At 39.4% G+C, this 17,647-nt stretch overlaps 3 protein-coding genes across 11 annotated transcripts in view; 2 read left to right on the top strand and 1 right to left on the bottom strand.

Moving 5' to 3' along the window:
* The first annotated feature begins 490 nt into the window (after nucleotides 1–490).
* Nucleotides 491–13,835, top strand: LOC132260322 (proton-coupled amino acid transporter-like protein pathetic). 6 transcript variants are annotated; one of them, XM_059758360.1, is made up of 6 exons: nucleotides 491–591; nucleotides 10,033–10,090; nucleotides 10,155–10,225; nucleotides 11,425–11,517; nucleotides 12,426–13,244; nucleotides 13,306–13,835. In XM_059758360.1, the coding sequence occupies exons 2-6, from the start codon at nucleotides 10,082–10,084 to the stop codon at nucleotides 13,754–13,756; spliced, it is 1,443 nt and encodes a 480-aa protein (XP_059614343.1). In that variant the 5' UTR covers nucleotides 491–591; nucleotides 10,033–10,081; the 3' UTR covers nucleotides 13,757–13,835. The 6 variants fall into 6 exon arrangements, with proteins under 6 accessions (XP_059614343.1, XP_059614342.1, XP_059614345.1 ...); XM_059758359.1 differs by lacking the exon at nucleotides 491–591 and adding an exon at nucleotides 3,853–4,183; XM_059758362.1 differs by lacking the exon at nucleotides 491–591 and adding an exon at nucleotides 6,187–6,304.
* LOC132260323 (putative alpha-L-fucosidase) lies at nucleotides 812–2,912 on the top strand. Its single transcript, XM_059758366.1, has 3 exons — nucleotides 812–1,083; nucleotides 1,148–2,211; nucleotides 2,280–2,912. The coding sequence occupies exons 1-3, from the start codon at nucleotides 849–851 to the stop codon at nucleotides 2,385–2,387; spliced, it is 1,407 nt and encodes a 468-aa protein (XP_059614349.1). The 5' UTR covers nucleotides 812–848; the 3' UTR covers nucleotides 2,388–2,912.
* The window catches only part of LOC132260319 (paired amphipathic helix protein Sin3b), a 16,965-nt gene continuing 13,143 nt past the window's right edge, over nucleotides 13,826–17,647 (bottom strand). For 3 of the 4 annotated variants that reach the window (XM_059758354.1, XM_059758355.1, XM_059758356.1), the window contains 2 exons: nucleotides 15,067–15,585; nucleotides 13,826–14,931 (listed from right to left, as the gene is read on the bottom strand). In XM_059758354.1, the coding sequence (XP_059614337.1) occupies nucleotides 14,698–14,931; nucleotides 15,067–15,585 (753 nt within the window). In that variant the 3' untranslated portion in view covers nucleotides 13,826–14,697. Of the gene's footprint in view, nucleotides 14,932–15,066; nucleotides 15,586–15,673; nucleotides 17,253–17,647 lie in introns of those variants that run through there. The other variant, XM_059758357.1, reaches the window with a different exon arrangement.

Here is a 17,647-nt window from a genome sequence, read left to right as displayed (position 1 = left end):
AGATGTGAAATTCTTTGTGTTTTATTGGTTTATGACCGTATAATTTGTTTGTTTGATTGAAATACTCTCTCTGTTTTGAGGCATGTAGTGTATTTTCATCATTATAATAAAATTCAATGCAGGAAAGAAAGTGTGATAATTGTGTCTCGGATAAGGCGGGCGAATTTTATAGCAACAACAAACATAACCTAAAATTATTGGTCATTGTTTTGGTATTGTGAAAGTCTAGAAAATTACTGAAAAGTTTAATCAATTTCTTAAGAATGCACGAGGAAGTGTGCATCAAATACTCTAAATACACTATCAATTCAAAATTAGGTGTTATGTTACGTGAATTGTGTTTTAAGAGGAGGAATTTCATTACATCAAAATCCTATCATATTCCTTGCTTTGGTATGATTTTTGTCAATTTTTCTACACTTATTTATAACTCATTACATAATTTCTCTTTAATTTCACTTGTCTGCACAGGAATAACTTGAATTTGTATATGAGAGCTCTCCGAAGCATCTTCTATGCAAGATTTTCTCATCTTTGTCCCGAAGCAAAGTTTATGGAGTTCCCGGAATGCTGACATTACAACTCAAAGAGGTATTTCATTTCAATTAAATCCGTCTCTTTGGAAAATCTTCCCGGTAAATAGGAGACTAAATAGGAGCCCGAATTGCTTTACTAAAGAACACTTGAGGTGAATTCTTCACTCAATTGGAGGATTAAACTGCCTCTAAAGCCGGTTGAGAAACAGCAAATCGGGGTATTTAACCTTTGGATGGGATCATTATGATAATGCTTCTGCTTTTCTCGACTGGGAAGCGAAAGATCGTCAGTGTTTGTTTAAGTGTGGTACAATGAAGCCACTTTCTGTGCATTTTGTTGCTCTCCTGGCGGTTTCTGTGGCATCTGGTGTAGAGCTGGTGACCAGGAGCGGACCAGAAACTGAGAAATACCAACCAACCTGGGAGAGTCTTGACTCCAGACCTCTTCCTAGTTGGTATGATGAGGCCAAAGTTGGTATATTCATTCATTGGGGCGTGTATTCAGTGCCGAGTTTTGGTTCAGAGTGGTTTTGGATCAATTGGAAAGGTGAGTTCAATATTCTGTAGCTCTAGTGGATATTGCAAAGCTACAGCAAATCTCCTTATTGCAGAAAACAGTGAAAAGTACGTTGAGTACATGAAGAAGAATTTCAAGCCGGGATTTTCCTATCAAGACTTTGCCAGGGATTTCACAGCTGAACACTTCAATGCCTCAGAATGGGCTGACTTGTTTGCCAGAAGTGGAGCGAAATACATTGTTCTGACCAGTAAACATCACGAAGGATACACAATGTGGCCCTCGAAGTACTCTTTCAGCTGGAATGCTCAAGATGTTGGTCCTCATCGAGATCTCCTTGGGGAACTTGCGCATGCGATCAGGAGTGAGACGAAGCTGCGCTTTGGTGTGTATCATTCCCTCTACGAATGGTTCAATCCGCTATACTTGAGCGATAAAGAAAGTAACTTCACCAAGCAAGAGTTTGTCGAGCACAAAATTTTCCCAGAAATGCTGGAATTGGTGGACGAGTACCAGCCTGAAGTGCTGTGGTCGGACGGAGAGTGGGAAGCCAGTGATGACTACTGGAGATCCAGAGAGTTCCTCTCCTGGCTCTACAATGACAGTCCAGTCAGGGACAGTGTGGTGACAAACGATCGCTGGGGGAAAGACATACTATGCAAACATGGAGACTTTTTCACCTGCCAAGATCGATACAATCCGGGTGTTTTGCAGCCCCACAAGTGGGAAAATGCCATGACAATCGACAAGAAAAGTTGGGGATATCGCGTGGACGCTCGCTTAGAAGAATATCTAACCACGCAGGATCTCATCTTCGAGTTGGCTTCAACTGTGAGCTGTGGAGGAAATCTATTAGTAAATGTTGGGCCCACAAAAGAGGGTCTAATTGCACCTATCTTTGAGGAGCGATTGACAGAACTAGGAGAGTGGCTGCAATCAAATGGAGAGGCGATCTATGCAACCAAGCCTTGGCAGTATCAGAATGACACCCAAACCACTGGAGTTTGGTACACAAGTCGAGAAGATGAACACTGGCTGTATGTTTATGCAATTGTCCTCAAATATCCCAGAACCTCCAACATCACACTTTATTCTCTGGGTGGAAAATTTAATGAAAACTCAAGAATTATATTGCTGGGATACGACGTGGAGATCAAGGTGAAATATTTAGATAAACATTGGTGATATATAACGGAAATCCATTGATCTTTTGATGATATTTTCAGTGGACTGGCACTGCACAGTTTATAAACATTGAATTCCCGCCCAAAGACGAGTTGGATAGGGAAAATCTCCGCTATGCTTGGACATTCAGGATCAATTTGCCGAAATAGAAAGTGATGAATTCTATCGTCAGATTAGCTTGTTTCTGACTGGATATGCAAACTTTTATCTCCACTTTGGCATCATCTTCTACGATCATTTCTAACCAATCGTGACAGAGAATGTAACAACATCAAATTTTTCAACAATTATTCTAAAAACGTATCACCAGAACTAATTCCTCAAACACTACAAATCAGCATTTTATCCAGGTTTATAAAACTAATGTATTTAAATTGCTGTCAATATAGAATATTGTACAGAAGAATATTTTTTTTATGAAATGATAACAATTTAAATTATTTAGAATATTTAGGGTGCGATTAACTCACAAGAAATTCCAGGACTTTCTCTGGGTAAGAAACTCAAACTCTTTCATCACTGGTTTCGTTTCAATAGATTTCTCCATCGTAGAGTTGAAGAAAAAAAATACCAATTCATCTAAATACTTTTCGACACAATTCACTGTAATAATAGCAATTCAGCTTTGTAGAGTATGGTAGAGTACTTCGAGTTGCTGATGCAATATTTCTCTCATTTGCAGATGAAAGAAATGCCACGAACTTCCCTGGAAGAATGATTGAAATCGCGCGTTTTTTTCTATGTGGCGCCGCTTATCGGTGGCGGAAATTTAACACTATTCCTTGATATTTGCTGATGTATTAGGAATTAGTCACTTTATCAATACTGAAAGTGACCTCAGAGATTAGAGAAGAGGATCAATTTTACATAATATTTCTATGCACTTTGCTGTGGTTAAAATTATCGCGCGAATTTGGTTTTGAAAGATTCATGAAATTTACTCAATTGTGCACTCTTACTTGAGCAGAGTATTGATTTCTTGCGTGGGAAATGCACAACTAACGACTACTGTGATAAGGATGGGTGAAGATAGCAGCAGAAATGCAAATGACTGGCGAGGCGAAAAGTGTTTATATTGAGAGAACAAATATTCTTTGAGATTGACAGATTTCCCGACGTTTTATGTAAATTTTCTAGTGATAACGAGATATTTTATTTTTCATGCTGACTTTGGGATTGATAAGAAATTGGCGATGATGAGTTGGAAAAATTCGACATTTGCCCAGATGTTATTAAATAATTCTGAGCACAATATTTATGATCAATCTCTTAAATAGAATATTATTTACGTTATCATCTTCAAGGTTAAGAAACTCGAATGATTTTGCAATCAATCGACGATTTCTTTATTAATTAATTATCGCAGCAATTAAAATGCCCAATAATCTTTTGACACGTGAACCTGGGATTATTTAGGGGGCCTTTTAAGAGAAAAAAAAAACACACTATCATATCTGCTTTTTCTTGGATGAAATTTTAGTAAATTTCCGGAGACCCTAAAATCTGTCTCTCTGTGGTGTTTGAGTGAGAGAGACAGGCATAAACTCCACACGTTTTTATGTGTTTGTGGCGTTTGTAATATAAAATCGGCGGCCTGAATGTTTGGATCAGTGTGCAAAGGAACTCAAAGCGCTGAAGACTTATATTTTGTGGTGTAGTCAGGGAAAAAATGTGACTCTGTATTCTTGCCTAAAAGAACACCGTTGAGACCATTTTGTTGAAAGTGAAAAAGTGTAGGAAAGCCATAGAAATAATTCATATAGCTTCCAATTGCGTTTCTGGACGTCACATAATCGAATTGAATCGATTTTCACTCGTCCATTCTATAGTTTGTTCTAAGTCGCGGAAAAGTGGCTTTTTCGGCTGAATATAGTTTGAGTGTGAAATAGACTGAGAAGAGTTCAGGGAGACTTCCCTGGGTTTTTGGCGGGATCTCGTGAGAAGTGTGAGTATTTTATGCATGCTGATCTTAGAGAAATTCCTCTATTTAAATCGTGCGTCAAGCTATCTTTTCCTGTGCCACGTGGAACATTAACATATCCGAATGACTTCCACGAGACTCTCTTGACTACCATTTTCTTCCAAAAATACACACATGGTTGCTCTATAAAAGCTAGCTAAAACCAGTTGCCTTGCAAAAGTCTCTGCACCGTTCAATCATCGCAAGAACCGAAAAATTCCCATGAGATTTATCGCCTCGAGTCAAAAATTATCGAGTGTAATTTAGTAAATCAACACGGAGAGTAATTATCGAGGCATTTTACGCTGTAATTGTAATGCTTGACGATTTGAGTTGCATTTGGGACCGTTAAAGGAGTGGACAAAACACTGAGGAGAAAATGTTCTTGTGACTTGACGCACAATTTCATCCAATTTTTCATCCACTTCAGCAAATGAAATTGTGATCTTCACCCGATTTTTCAATGGTAAATGATGCGGAAAAGGGCGCTAAAATGTGCCAGCAGATATCAAAGCCTTTCGACTGGTAATTACTCAATTTCACCACGTCACAAGAGGCTCTTCTCTTATCTTTCTGTCGTATAAAAATGGATACTTTTTTTTTCACCGATGGAATTTACTTTTCAGTCGGTCTTTTCGTTTCTCAATCACGCAGTGTTTGTGTGCGTGTGGATTTTCCTGAAATGTCGAAAGAGAGAATTCGGTTTCAGAGCTTCTGGCGCATGCTCACAATTGTAATTCGATGCAAAAGTGTATAGGAGTTTGTGATCAAGGTTAGAAATTTCTTCTGAAGCACGCGTGTTGCTATGATATAAAGTCAATAAGCAGTCAATTTGTATACACACAAGTTTCATAAAAATGCTCATCAGCTGGCATTTTGGATGTTGCTAAATCTTGTGCAGTCACTAAAAGTGTCAACGAGTTATTTACTGATTATCACGATAAAACACTATTTCGATCGCTTGGCCTTTCCAAAAACATGGTCAAGTCGCGCGAGTTGTAAAAAGCAGCATGGACAGCAAATGAGAGATGAATGAAGAAAACCAAAAAATAGTAGCGGAAGAACGCAATAAACCCATTGTTTTTTGTTTATAGTACCAACGATTACGTAAATTCATATCATACTATAAACTAGAACTAGTCTGTGTATTCCCTTATCAACATCTAAGAGTTGCTTTATGATCTTCATTTAATTAGAACATTTTATTTTACTTTATGAAGAGCTAGAAGAATGTACAAATATTAGAATAGTTGACCCTTTAGGGCCGAAGGACGTTTTATAAAAAGGATTTTTTATTCACTAATTTCTATAATTCTACACTATATTGCTATGTCTTGTATTCGCGTGCTCTCTTTGTGGCTACGAAACTTCAGAAATCGTAAAGTATGTAATTTCATCTTTACTTTGCACAAAAGAACCATTGAATGAAACATATCTTCCAATTTTTTGTGGAAATTGCTACTGTTCTGCTGTAACTCTGACTCCTTAGACCGGTACTTTCAAGTGCAAGTAGTTTTGCCAGTTTTGCCCTACTTGAATCGAACAGGAAGCACTATAATTCTCTCGTTTCTCTGGGTGTTGTTGACCTCTCCAATGTGTAAGGGTAAAAACTCAACAAATGACTCACCTTTAGGCGGTTATTCCGCCTCTTCCAATTACACGTCGCATGAAAATCGATTTTTCCTACGTTTCTCATTCTCTCTTGTCGCGATGTAGGGCAAAGTGTGAATGAAATATTCCGGAGGCGCACTTTTCTGTGAGAGTCACATGGAGAATTACGCGCCATTTTTCACGTGACGATTATCCGAGTTGACGGGCGTCTGATTGAGGGGGTGGCTAAGAGCTTGGTTAGACGCAGATTAGAGGGTTTATCGCGAAACAGCGTCAAGCGTGTTGATGCCAGATGGTGGCAGAAATTGGCGCGGACGCCGTGCAGAAGTATAGAAGGCCAAAGAGTGGCTTGGATGCGATTGTTCTGAGTGGCCACCACGTGCTTGAACCCCAGACGAAAAACGAGATTCAGACGCTGAGGTCATGTATGTTGCATGACGCAACATTTGCCGGCTTTTCTTCACGCATCCACACCAACACAAGCGAAACGCTGAGGTATGAATTCTTGCCGTCTCTGCATCGATTTCTCTCTCTCTTTCTCTGTCTTTCACGCAGCTTAAATTTCACGAATGAAGTCACGAAAGGTTTGAGAATTGTTTGAGGCTGATGCAACATCAAATTCAAGTTTCTCTATGACCATAGAAGACACACCTCCTCTTGTCTTCCTTTTGTGGCTCCCAAGCACTGCGGATCTTGAACTCGCTTGCTTATAAATCTCGTGATTGTCTCGTGGCACTTTTTTTTCTACAACTGAAGTGTGATCAATCAGTGATAGTTTGTGGCAAAAAGGCGCGAAAAGAGTGGCGAAGCCGGCAAAAAAGGTTGTGTAGGTGCAATGCAAATGACCCATTTTTCTATTTCCATTTCGGCCACGCTCAGCGTGATTTCAGAAGTGAAAGAAAAAAGATTAAAATTAGATTTGTTGAATAATTTCGGTGTGTGTTGGGAGAAATCTGGCCGGATGCCCATCGAAAAGCACGTTGAGAAATGCTCGGTTTTTTCCTCTCTATTTAATAATCACTTGTTTGATCTTGACGGAGGATTTGTGCTGTACATTCGCTCTCTTTCTCCTGAATAGGTGGAATTTTTCGTTTCACCCGCACAAAAAATCAACCCAAATTATCAGGCATTTTCACTATCGACCAATTAATCAAATTGAAGCAGTGGGCAATTAACATGATACCTCAATTTTGTCACAACTTCTGATAAATGAGCTCTGGGAAAGTTTCATCTTTCATGTTACGAATATCTGTAGATTAATTTGGTAAATTAATTTAGATTGTATTCTAGTTGATGTGGCAGAATTATCTGAGCTGCAGTGAAACTTAATTAAACATTTATCCTTTCTGTTCCGTGATGTTGAAAAAATGTGCGACTTTGAAGTGTTTGAATCTGAAATCAAGCACTTCTTCACGTGCTGAACAGAAAAATTTATGTATGCTAAATAGAAATCTATGAATATAATTCGATTAGAGTTGATGCTAGGAAGTGTGAAATCTCAAGTGAGTCAAGTTTATTTGAAAGTGAGAAATAAGATATAAAGCCAGTCCAGGTTGAATTTCTTTAAAAATAGAATTAGCAACAGCGTGAATATTTAGCAAATTGTGAATTAAAACTTGAAATCTCACTTTCATCCCAAAAAATACACTGTCAGCAAATGTGAGAAAAAAGAATAATCTAGAGTTGTTTTTAGATCACCTTAAATATTCACCAGAGTGCAAAAAAATCACCAGATGTTTTCTTTGAATGGGAAGCATTTTTGGAAAAGTACCGCACAATAGATGAAAAGAAACTTTCCATCTGTTTATTAAATTTCATTGAATAACAACAATAGTGATTAGCGTCACATTGGCAATTCTTGTCGGCGTTAAAAGGTCATGTCTTTGTTCTTGTTTTTATTAAATTTTTACAAATCGACTTCATTGACCCAATCTTACAGCCTCTCGTCTAGTCATTGTTCACTGAAAGAAAAATGGACACAAGAATTGAAACTTTATTTATAATTCTATTCTGTATTATTTTCGCGTTTCAAGAATAATTCTCTCAGTGTTGGCTTAAATCAACAAATCATTAGACATGAGAAGTGATTTGCATTCGATGGTGACAGTAAGGGAGATAATTCAGAGAGGCACAATTACATAAATTAATTAGAATTCATAATATCTTGTGTCAGCAGCTCTCATATTTCTCTGAGTGCAGCGCAAAGAGTTTCTCTCGTCATTACTGCGACTCTGAGTCTCACGAGAATCGCGGAAAGAAAGAACCTTCATTGAGGGTTCATTAATCTGAATTCCTGCCGCTTCTTTGTCGTGACCGCTCGAAGTATGTTACAAATTTAATTATAGCATTTGATTTTCACTGACAAAGTGACACAGTCGCAGAATCACAGCTTCTCATACGATATTCAGTCTCGCCTCTCGGCGATCGCTTCATTGCGCCTGGCAAACATGCCGATCTGTGTGCGTGTGTTGATAAGAAGCTTGACCAAAGTGGACACGGTCTATCAGTTGGGAAGAGGAGGAGGAGAGTGTCAAATTTTTTAATCTCTCGAGAGAATATTTACGAGGGTTTTTCTTGTGCTTTGCTCTGTTGTTTGGTCTCAATTCAATCGGCCAGACAAATAAATTGGCGATCTATTGAAAAAAAAACACAGGGCAAATCAATAATGATCGATCCCAGAAGGTCATAGAAGAAATTTCATGGTCAAAAGAGTGATCTTTCTCCTCATAGCAGGTGAAAGTAACACGAAAGCGCATTCACCCGATTACCCAATCGATCTTTGGCTCTTGTCGAATTCTACTGAAAAACAATCAGCTTCAAGTTAAAATAACAATCACTCTCAATGCGATAAGACAGTGTTTTTGAGGATTATCGCTTCAAGAGTGTCTCTCATCGTAGATTCAATAATAAAATGTTTCAATGATCTGGTTGAAGAGCCTTGATCGCCTTGTGGTTGGGGAAAATCGGATTAACGTCAGCATTTTTCCCGATTTTTCCACACATGCTGATGTCATACTTAATCTCAAGTGGAAGATGCAAATATAACTGGGAGATCAGTGTTGGAATTCTAAACACTTTTGCGTCTTTCAGCAGACGATTGTGAGTGTTCTGCTCAATACAATTCGATCTCTATACATTTCAGACGACTAGAGGTGATAAATGTGTAGTCAAACTTTGGACAAATTGCTGTGGATCGTTTCAGAGAAATCTCCAGAAGCAATTTTATACCTGAGAAAGACACACCCTCACTTTCCAAGATCTCAAAGATTACATTTGCGCACTATTTTCTCAATTTGAGACGCCACAGAGTGTGCAAAGACAGTAAAAGAGAAGTCTTTATGTTGGGATGAGAGAGTGACTGTGGCGTTTGTATCTGATTTAGTGTCGATCACTGCACGTGATCCGTTGTGATAAGATGAGCTATTCTTGTATCGTGAGCAAACACGACAACGGCAGTAAATAAAAGTGGAGTAAATGGAGGAAAAATGGGCGGTCATTACAGATGCTAGACTGCGATTTGGAATGGGAGATGTTAATCGAGTTGTTGTGTTTTGGGAACTTTCCCAAAAATAGTCAGAGAAATGCATTAGAAATCAACACGAGACCCATAATTAATTTCTCCTGTTTGTCGATATTCTTGACATTTTGTGTATATGTCATGAGTTGATAAAAAAGGCGCGTGTCCCGAAAGTTCATTACCAGACATGTAAATTGAACTTGATAATGACATAGCGGCGTCGCAAAGTTGGCAACAACCCCCTGGACAGCGTCAGAGGATGTTGTTATCACGTAATATCGTCAATTTATAATTTTAAGAAAAATATTTATAAATTTTGAATGCCTGACCGGCTATAAATCGTCTGTTTTTTTGCGTGCCAACTCATAATATGCGACAGTTTATCATACAGACGCTTTAATGAGAGCACTTTTTCTTGTGCTCTCTTTTGATGGAAATATTTAAACAATTGCAAGATAAGTTTTTTCGCCAAGTAATGTCTCCAAGAGAGAATTATCACTCGTGTGGAGGCTCGTTTTCTTCCGCGATACTTGACAATCTCACCTTGCGATGATTCTGGAGGTCAGAATTCGTAAAAATGTGCCGCAGAGATTGGAAAAAAATTAATCAAGAACACATTGCTTGGGCAGTAGTGATAAGAGTCACTCGCGCGATTGGGTGTAATTAATTGAGATTGACTGACTTTTTCTGTTCTGATTCCTTGCAGTCACGACTGACAATTCTGCTGGTCAACACGGCGATAAGGAGACGCGAAGATGGTTAATGTGAGTCAAGTGTGGAAGCAGCTTTTTGCCGGCTGATCATTTAAAGTAATTTCTTCAATTGCAGGAATATGCTGGACCTCCGCCACAGGAGTTGGAGACATTTCTGCCACAGGAAGGAGCAAATGGAACAGTCAAGTGAGTAGTTTAGAATAAGTAGAGTAACGTATTGCAATCCTCGAAACATTCCTTCTAATTAATCTTTCATGATCCTCTTGTCAATAAGGGGTTGATTTACCTATGAAACTACTATTCTGGTTCATCATTTGACTTTTAGGAATGCCTGTGCGGTAACCTATTGAGGAAATTTTTGAGTTGGTCTAATTTTGACTCTGATTCACGAGTTTGTATGTAAGAAAAATGACGTTGCTTCTCTGCTGAACATACAAATTGTTGCCTTTTTATAAATAGAACATTAATGAAAAGATGTATTAATAGACAGAGTTGCAGTTTCTTGCATTGTCATGATTTATCACTCTTTGTAAGTATTGTTTGTGGATTTTCTTGAGGGGGTGTGTTTAAAAGTCCAAGTGAACAGAGAGCAATTATTTATTGTGTTATTTCTATTAATTCCTCCCGAAGAAATAAATCACTGCGTGCGTAAGTGATTTCTTTTTTTTGAAAATTTTGTTGACTAGAGTAATTTATATCGCGAAGTGTCTTGTTTGCTTGACGATGGAAAAAATTTCTCATGGGTTTGGGTGAAAAATGATCGCTTGAACTCATTTTCTGCTGATCTAGGCTAAATATACGAGTGTAGTGTCTGGGAAAATGCATAAATTCCATCGCCCTTTTGCGCTTCAGTCTGTTGGATAATATCAAGGCAAGAGGTTGAGTCTTAACCACTAATTAACTGTCCCTTGTCACACTCGCTCACTCTCTTTCTTTCACTGAGTGGAGAGGAAGTCGTAGAAAAGAAGTGAAAGTCACTATGACGTCCTTATATCCTTCTGTGTCGTTGGAAATGAGGTTATTTTTATTTAATTAAAATTGCCACACATTTTGAATCAATATTGATTTGTGTGTTTCCTTGTTGTGTGTCAACTTTGCAAGCCTTCCCAGCTCAATATTTGCTCAAAAAATCATTTATCGACAGTGAGAGTGAGAAATACACTCTTCGGTACATGGCAAAGGCAATCCTTATCGCAGAAAAACCTTCCGGAGGAGGGATTAAAAATCATCTTCACACCTATGAAATTGTTCAGTTTCACAGTGATCGCAAGATTAGCCGGAGATGCTCTTCGAGGAAGCACAGTGGGATTTTTTGCTAGCCAATAAAAGTTCTCAAGTGTCGTGAATGCATTTCCTAACTGTTTTCCGTGTTGCTTCTCTTCTAGATATAAGATAACGCCGAGGAAAGACATCGAGAACGGTGCCATCAAAGATGAATACAATCCCTTCAAGGAGAGAAATCTGGAGCATCCGACAACGTGAGTATTTCTATGATTGAATTGAATTTACTTATTGTCAATCAGTGCTGCGCTTCTGCGCGCCCTTTTCAGCATTGCGCAAAGAAGTGCCTTCTTTTTAATGAATCTGTGTCACTGTATTTGATGAATGTGTGACCCAAGCGGAGAAGCGACTCGCATTTTGTTATCATGAGTGTCGCCGAGGCGTTGGGAAACTCCGCGCGTGAAGTCACAACGCATGGCAATGCTGATGCCATGCGTTTCATAATCAGTGTCGCCCTATTTTGGTGCCCTTCGTTAACCACTACTTTAGACTGTGGCTATACTCTGTGAGTCCACAGAGGAATGCATCTTATCAAGCTAAACATACGCGCAAGAGAGTGTTCAAGAGGAACAGAATGGAATAATTTTGGTTTTTAGACACTTACCAAGGGTCACTATATATTTTTTACTTTCCTAATTTTGTTCTTCTAGTTTTTTATCTTTTGACAATTCAATTAGATTATTTTCTACGCAAATTCCATTGTTTTTGGATTAAATATTCTGCTTGTTTTTCCAATATTACTGGTCTGATAGTTATCTGATCGTTTTTACGTGTACTTTGAAAATTACTTACCTAAATTCAATACGCACTCTGACTCATAAATTCAATCATTCTAAGCGTGGTTATTAATTTCGTTCGAAAGTCTTGAACTGCAATAGCGTCAAATGTGGTGAATGACTTCGGCACACTTTCCGCAAAGTGCTTATCACAGAGCCTTACGATTGTGGCATACGTAGAATTCCCCAGAATAGCTTCCGTCGATTTATTATGTGGTTCATATTGCCGGCACGCGATTTCTTTATCTAGCATTTTTTATCGCTCATTTGCATGTTGCAAATTTTCTTTCTGATGTAATAATGCAAGCTGATTTCTGTCTACTCCGCAGGGATGGCGAGACTCTGACCCACCTGCTGAAGGCGTCGCTCGGCACGGGCATTCTGGCGATGCCGGTGGCGTTCATGTACGCCGGTCTGGCGATGGGCATCGTGTCCACGATCCTCACGGCCGTGGTTTGCACGCACTGCGCATACATTCTGATCAAGTGCGCCCACACGCTGTACAGACGGACGAGGCAGCCGCAGATGAGCTTCGCCGAGGTGGCGGAAGTGGCGTTTGCCAATGGACCGAAGTGGGGCAGAGGCTTCGCCAGGCTGGCCAAGTGGACAATCCTCATCAGCCTGTTCGTCACTTACTTCGGCACGTGCTCCGTGTACTCCGTGATTGTGGCCACGAATTTCCAGCAGGTGTTCGGCCACTGGCTGGGCATTGAGATCAACCTGCGTGTGATGATCGTCATTCTGCTGATACCGCTGATTCTGCTGGCGTGGGTGCCGAATCTGAAGTACTTGGCGCCAGTGTCGATGGTGGCAAATGTGTTCATGGCCCTGGGCCTGGGCATCACAATGTACTACCTGGTCACGGGGATTCCGGAGAACGCTCTGGAGGAGCGCGAGCTCGTAGCACCCATTTACACCATTCCGGCATTCTTCTCCATCACCATCTTCGCGATGGAGGCCATCGGCGTTGTGATGCCGTTGGAGAATCAGATGAAGAGCCCAGAGAATCTTGTGGGCATTTGCGGCGTGCTGAACAAGGGCATGAGTGGCGTGACGCTGGTGTACATGCTGGTGGGATTCATGGGCTACTTGCGCTATGGCGACGAGACAGAGGGCAGCATAACGCTCAATCTGCCCACGGAAGAGATGTGAGTAGTGGCAAGAAGTCTCAAAGGCACTTTCCTTATACTAATCGAGCTTCTTTTCCAGTCCTGCGCAGATCGTAAAAGTTCTCATCGCTCTGGCTGTCTTCTGCACGTTTGGTCTGCAATTCTATGTGTGCCTGGAGATCGGATGGGATGCTATCAAGGCCAGCTTCCCGAACAGACCCACTTTGGCCAATTACACGATGCGCACGGTGCTCGTGATGGCAGCTGTGCTGCTGGCCGTGGCTGTGCCGACAATCTCGCCCTTCATCGGTCTCATCGGCGCCTTCTGCTTCAGCGTGCTGGGCCTCCTATGCCCTGTCTTCATCGAGATGGTCACGTACTGGGACGAGGGCTTCGGCCCCTTCAACTGGATGATCTGGAAGAACATTCTTGTGTGCTTATTTGGTGTGATGGCGCTCATCTTCGGCTCCAGGAGCGCCATCCTGGACATTCTGCTCCTCTACACAGATCCAGACACGCCTGTGCTGGCCGCCAATGTCACAGTCGTCTAGAAAGCCCTTCTCTGCTGCGTTCGGCAGTGCCGAACACGTATGATTTTCTCATGAATAAAGCTACAAGTATACAATGAAATATTTTATTTCTCATCGAAAGTCTTTCTCATAAAAAGTATCCTCATCAATTAATACTAGAAAAAATTTCACTTCTCATATAATATATAGTAGCTCTCCAAAGTTATTTACACGGGATTTTACAGCATATTCTCCTTATGGTCAAGAGAAACTATTATAGAAACCGGAGGATCTTTCAGTGTCAACTCCGAAAATAGAGCAAGAACAAATCTACTCTGGACTTTTCTCACATAAGAGAGGGAAAATCCACAAAAGAAACCACTAATCTGCATATTCATCCTTTTGTACTATTTAAAATAGACGCATTTATCAATTTTTCTTCTCTTTAATCTCCTGTCTTAAGTCTAAATCATTTTTATCTGAGAAAAACTTACACAATAGTTGCACTACAGGCTAATTAAAAAGACCTTAAAAACTACCATACATCGACGTCTATATACATTTGATAAATTAAAGATTAAAAAGATTGAGGGATCAATCGTAAATCAATCATAAATTGCAGATATTCTCACAAAGAAATCATCATCTAGTATTCTCTGATTTTCTCTCTACACACCCTAAAAACATGATTCTGTGGGAAATTTACACGCTTCTCATCTTCACTCAGCTAAAATCCTCTCAATTTGTGAGTTTATTTAAATAGTTTAGAACAAATTACGCTTCATTTATCATTTCTTTTACAGCATGAATGCTTTTTTTTCATTTTTTACACGGAAATCAAAATCATTTTACATACATTATGTATTTAAAAGAGAAGAAGAGTTTTGTAAATAAACGCAAGTTAAAAACGTGAAACACCTCTTATTTCTTTACAACACGGCGGTTTAAATGCGCCTTCGTCCGATCCGCGATGACGCCGCCTACTAACTCTCTGCCGGCCGCGAAGTCACGGCATAGCGATTGATTATCGAGTATGGCGCCTTCTTCACATCATTGTCCTGCCGCAGCACCGTGGAATTGGGCGCCAGATCGTCACCGACGCCCATCAGCCAGTCTGTGCACTGCGTCTTCTGACTCTCGGCCACATTCTCGTCCAGCCACGCGTTGATGAACTTCTGGAAGCGAGTCTTCATCCTCTTCGTCACCAGCTCATGAGTCTGTTAGTCAGTTGGAGAGAACAGAGGATCAGATTTAAATTGATTCAAGCTAAGAATCTTCTACGGCGACATTTTTCTGTGGTTTTTCTTTCTAGACGTTTTCCACCCTTAAATGTCCATTCTAAGTCAACTTACCGTCTTGGCTCTGCGCAAGGCATTCCTCTTGTAGAAGACGTCATCTTTGTTCATCACCAGGACCATCTTGTAGCTGTTGAAGTTGAGCTTCATCTCTTCCTTGCTGTCCGCGAAGTACTCATCAGCGAGCGTGGGTGGAGCCGGCATCCTTTCGGGAGGTCGCTTGGCCCAGAAACCGCCGCCTGCGGCCGCCGTCACGCTCTCGTCGATGTCCATCGGCACGGGTTCCGTGCTGCCGTCCCGCGAGGACGCCACTGACGTCGTGAGCGACGCCGTAGCGCTCTCTGCGGACGTCGTGGTGAGAATCGTGGTGTCTCCGGACGTCGCGTTGGCCGTGGTCATCACAGTGGCTGAGGCCGTCGCTTGCGTAGTAGCCGTGCTACTGACCGCCACGGCGCCCAGCGAGGCCGTAGAGACACTGGCCATGGAGTGCTGGGAGTTCTTCTTGTGCGTTCTCAAGGCTCGCTGCACTTGCGTGACGTTCCTCTTGAGATACAGCGGCTTCCTTGGCAAAGCGTTCTGCAAGTTAACAAGAAAATTTCAGTATAGGATTGAGGAGGATTAAGACGAAAAGTGTAAACTAGACACAGATATCATGCAAACACATGCTGAGATTCATCATTCACTAGAAACTACACAAAAATATCCTTAAATAGCAACACAAAATCCAACATTTTGTCACATCTTTGCTTTTTGTCTTCTCAAAACAATGGCAAGGAAAAAATTCTGGAAAGAATTGTACCAGGTCAAGACAGAGATTAAAAGTACAACTAAAATGTTTTACCAAAAATAAATCAATCCAAGAATAGGATTTTTCTCTTATTCCCCTCCTCTTAAAGTTAACAATTTCATCTTTTTCACTCCCCAAATTATTTTTTTTGGCCAATTTTTGTCATTTCAATTCGAAGAATCAATAAGAGAAAATATACTAAGAAAATGTATAGAAACTATTTATCGACAGAGAAAAGTAAAATATAAGGTAAAAATAATATTTGTTTTCTTATCCAAAAAATCACATTCATCAAAATATTCTATCATTCAACGTTCCAGTGAAAAGAAAAAAAATCAAAACTGGGAAAATCTGGTTGATAAAGAAGCTCACAATTAGAATTACAAAGGACAATTTCATGTTCACAATCATTTTTCCAAGAAATATAAGAGATAATATAATAAGATGTCCAAAACTTTACTTTTCCTCGCTTCTCAGTGAAAAAAATCAGCAAAATATTTCCGTCAGGTGTGAAAAGACATTCAACACAAATCAAGGATTAATCAGGATAGCTTCTCAAGTTTACAAACATAAAATAAATTTAACATTGCAAAAACACGAGTAAATAAATATAAATGATACAGGCTTTTTCAGTTTTCTTAATCTCACTATTTATTTTACCTCAATTTGTATGTTTTTTCTCTCTCTTTTGTTGTCGAAAAAGTTCTCAAATGTTACAATAAAAAATTGACAAAATATATTATAGATATTTGATTTTTTTTTCATCCTAATTTATCTTCTCAATATATCAATTTTTCTTTCAAATTTCCTCTTTTAAATAAACTTTACACATTTATAGACGGTTTCAAAGTTCATAATTTTCAAATTTCCTTTCATATCTCACATTTTACATGATTTTTTACACTCAACTTGACTCAAAGAAGTCTCAAATAATTAAATACATTTAAAATTTTTTTCTTTTTTCAATTAAATCAGAGAAAAATCTCTTTTCGTCATATCTTCATTTTCTTTTTCTATCTTTATCTTAAATCTTAATTATTGCGTCAAAGGATTTCTTCATCAATAGTTAATTGCTTCCGTAGTAGAAACACTGAATTTACAATATGTTTTGATCATTGTCCGCTTCTTCTAATCTATCTCTTCACTAGTTTTTCTTTCTTGTCTACATAGAATTTCATTTGCTTAACATCTAAAAGACTCTTCTCTTAAAATTCCATTTTTTTTCTTAACACTGACTCTTCGCTCTTCACTTGATTTATAACTGGGAAAATCTGAGAATATGTCAACAAAGATCTCTTAATCACACTCACAATCACGCTCAATCATTTTAGACGCGTCGTTTTCTGTGGCCTTCTCGTCAATTTTGCTGATTTTTTTTTCTCTCAAATCTCAATTATTCTCTCTTTAAATGTATGTGTTAAGGTATTTTTTTCATTAATTACCCCTTTTGTTTGACCTGGTACAGAGGGAAGACGAGTGAAAAAAAGATGTTGTCATTAGTCAAAGTTTGCGCATTAGTAAAAATAATGCAGGAGAAAGTGAATCACACTAAACGCAAATAAATAAGGAGCAATTTCGCAATAAGAAATCTTTGCCAATGAATCAATCAAGAACTGTCAATTAAACCAAAAGGATGTGTGGAAAAACAACTAAAACTCGCGTGAGAGAGAAAATGAGAACAAATTGGGAATGAGGAGGAATTCTTGGCGCCAAAACTCTCGTGCGCACACATGACATGATTGTCTTTCTTCTTTTCCCTCTCAATCTCACTTCTCTCTCTCGTTCTTTCTCTCATCATATTAAATCAGGGAAAAGTTCTCAACTAAAAATGTAAATAGAGTCACACTCGTG

Source organism: Phlebotomus argentipes, unplaced genomic scaffold, assembly GCF_947086385.1.
Source record: "Phlebotomus argentipes unplaced genomic scaffold, Phlebotomus argentipes genome assembly scaffold_18, whole genome shotgun sequence".
NCBI classification, from domain to species: domain Eukaryota; kingdom Metazoa; phylum Arthropoda; class Insecta; order Diptera; family Psychodidae; genus Phlebotomus; species Phlebotomus argentipes.
Note: the sequence above shows the minus strand (reverse complement) of the source record. Positions and strands in the feature narration are given on the sequence as shown.

Bases quoted from the DNA above. Each gene is read 5' to 3' on its own strand.
- LOC132260323 (XM_059758366.1), top strand. From the start codon at position 849: ATGAAGCCACTTTCTGTGCATTTTGTTGCTCTCCTGGCGGTTTCTGTG. The intron at 1,084-1,147 runs GTGAGTTCAATA...TCCTTATTGCAG, and splicing joins GTTTTGGATCAATTGGAAAG to AAAACAGTGAAAAGTACGTT. The intron at 2,212-2,279 runs GTGAAATATTTA...TGATATTTTCAG, and splicing joins GATACGACGTGGAGATCAAG to TGGACTGGCACTGCACAGTT.
- LOC132260322 (XM_059758360.1), top strand. The intron at 10,226-11,424 runs GTGAGTAGTTTA...CTTCTCTTCTAG, and splicing joins GGAGCAAATGGAACAGTCAA to ATATAAGATAACGCCGAGGA. The intron at 11,518-12,425 runs GTGAGTATTTCT...TCTACTCCGCAG, and splicing joins AATCTGGAGCATCCGACAAC to GGATGGCGAGACTCTGACCC.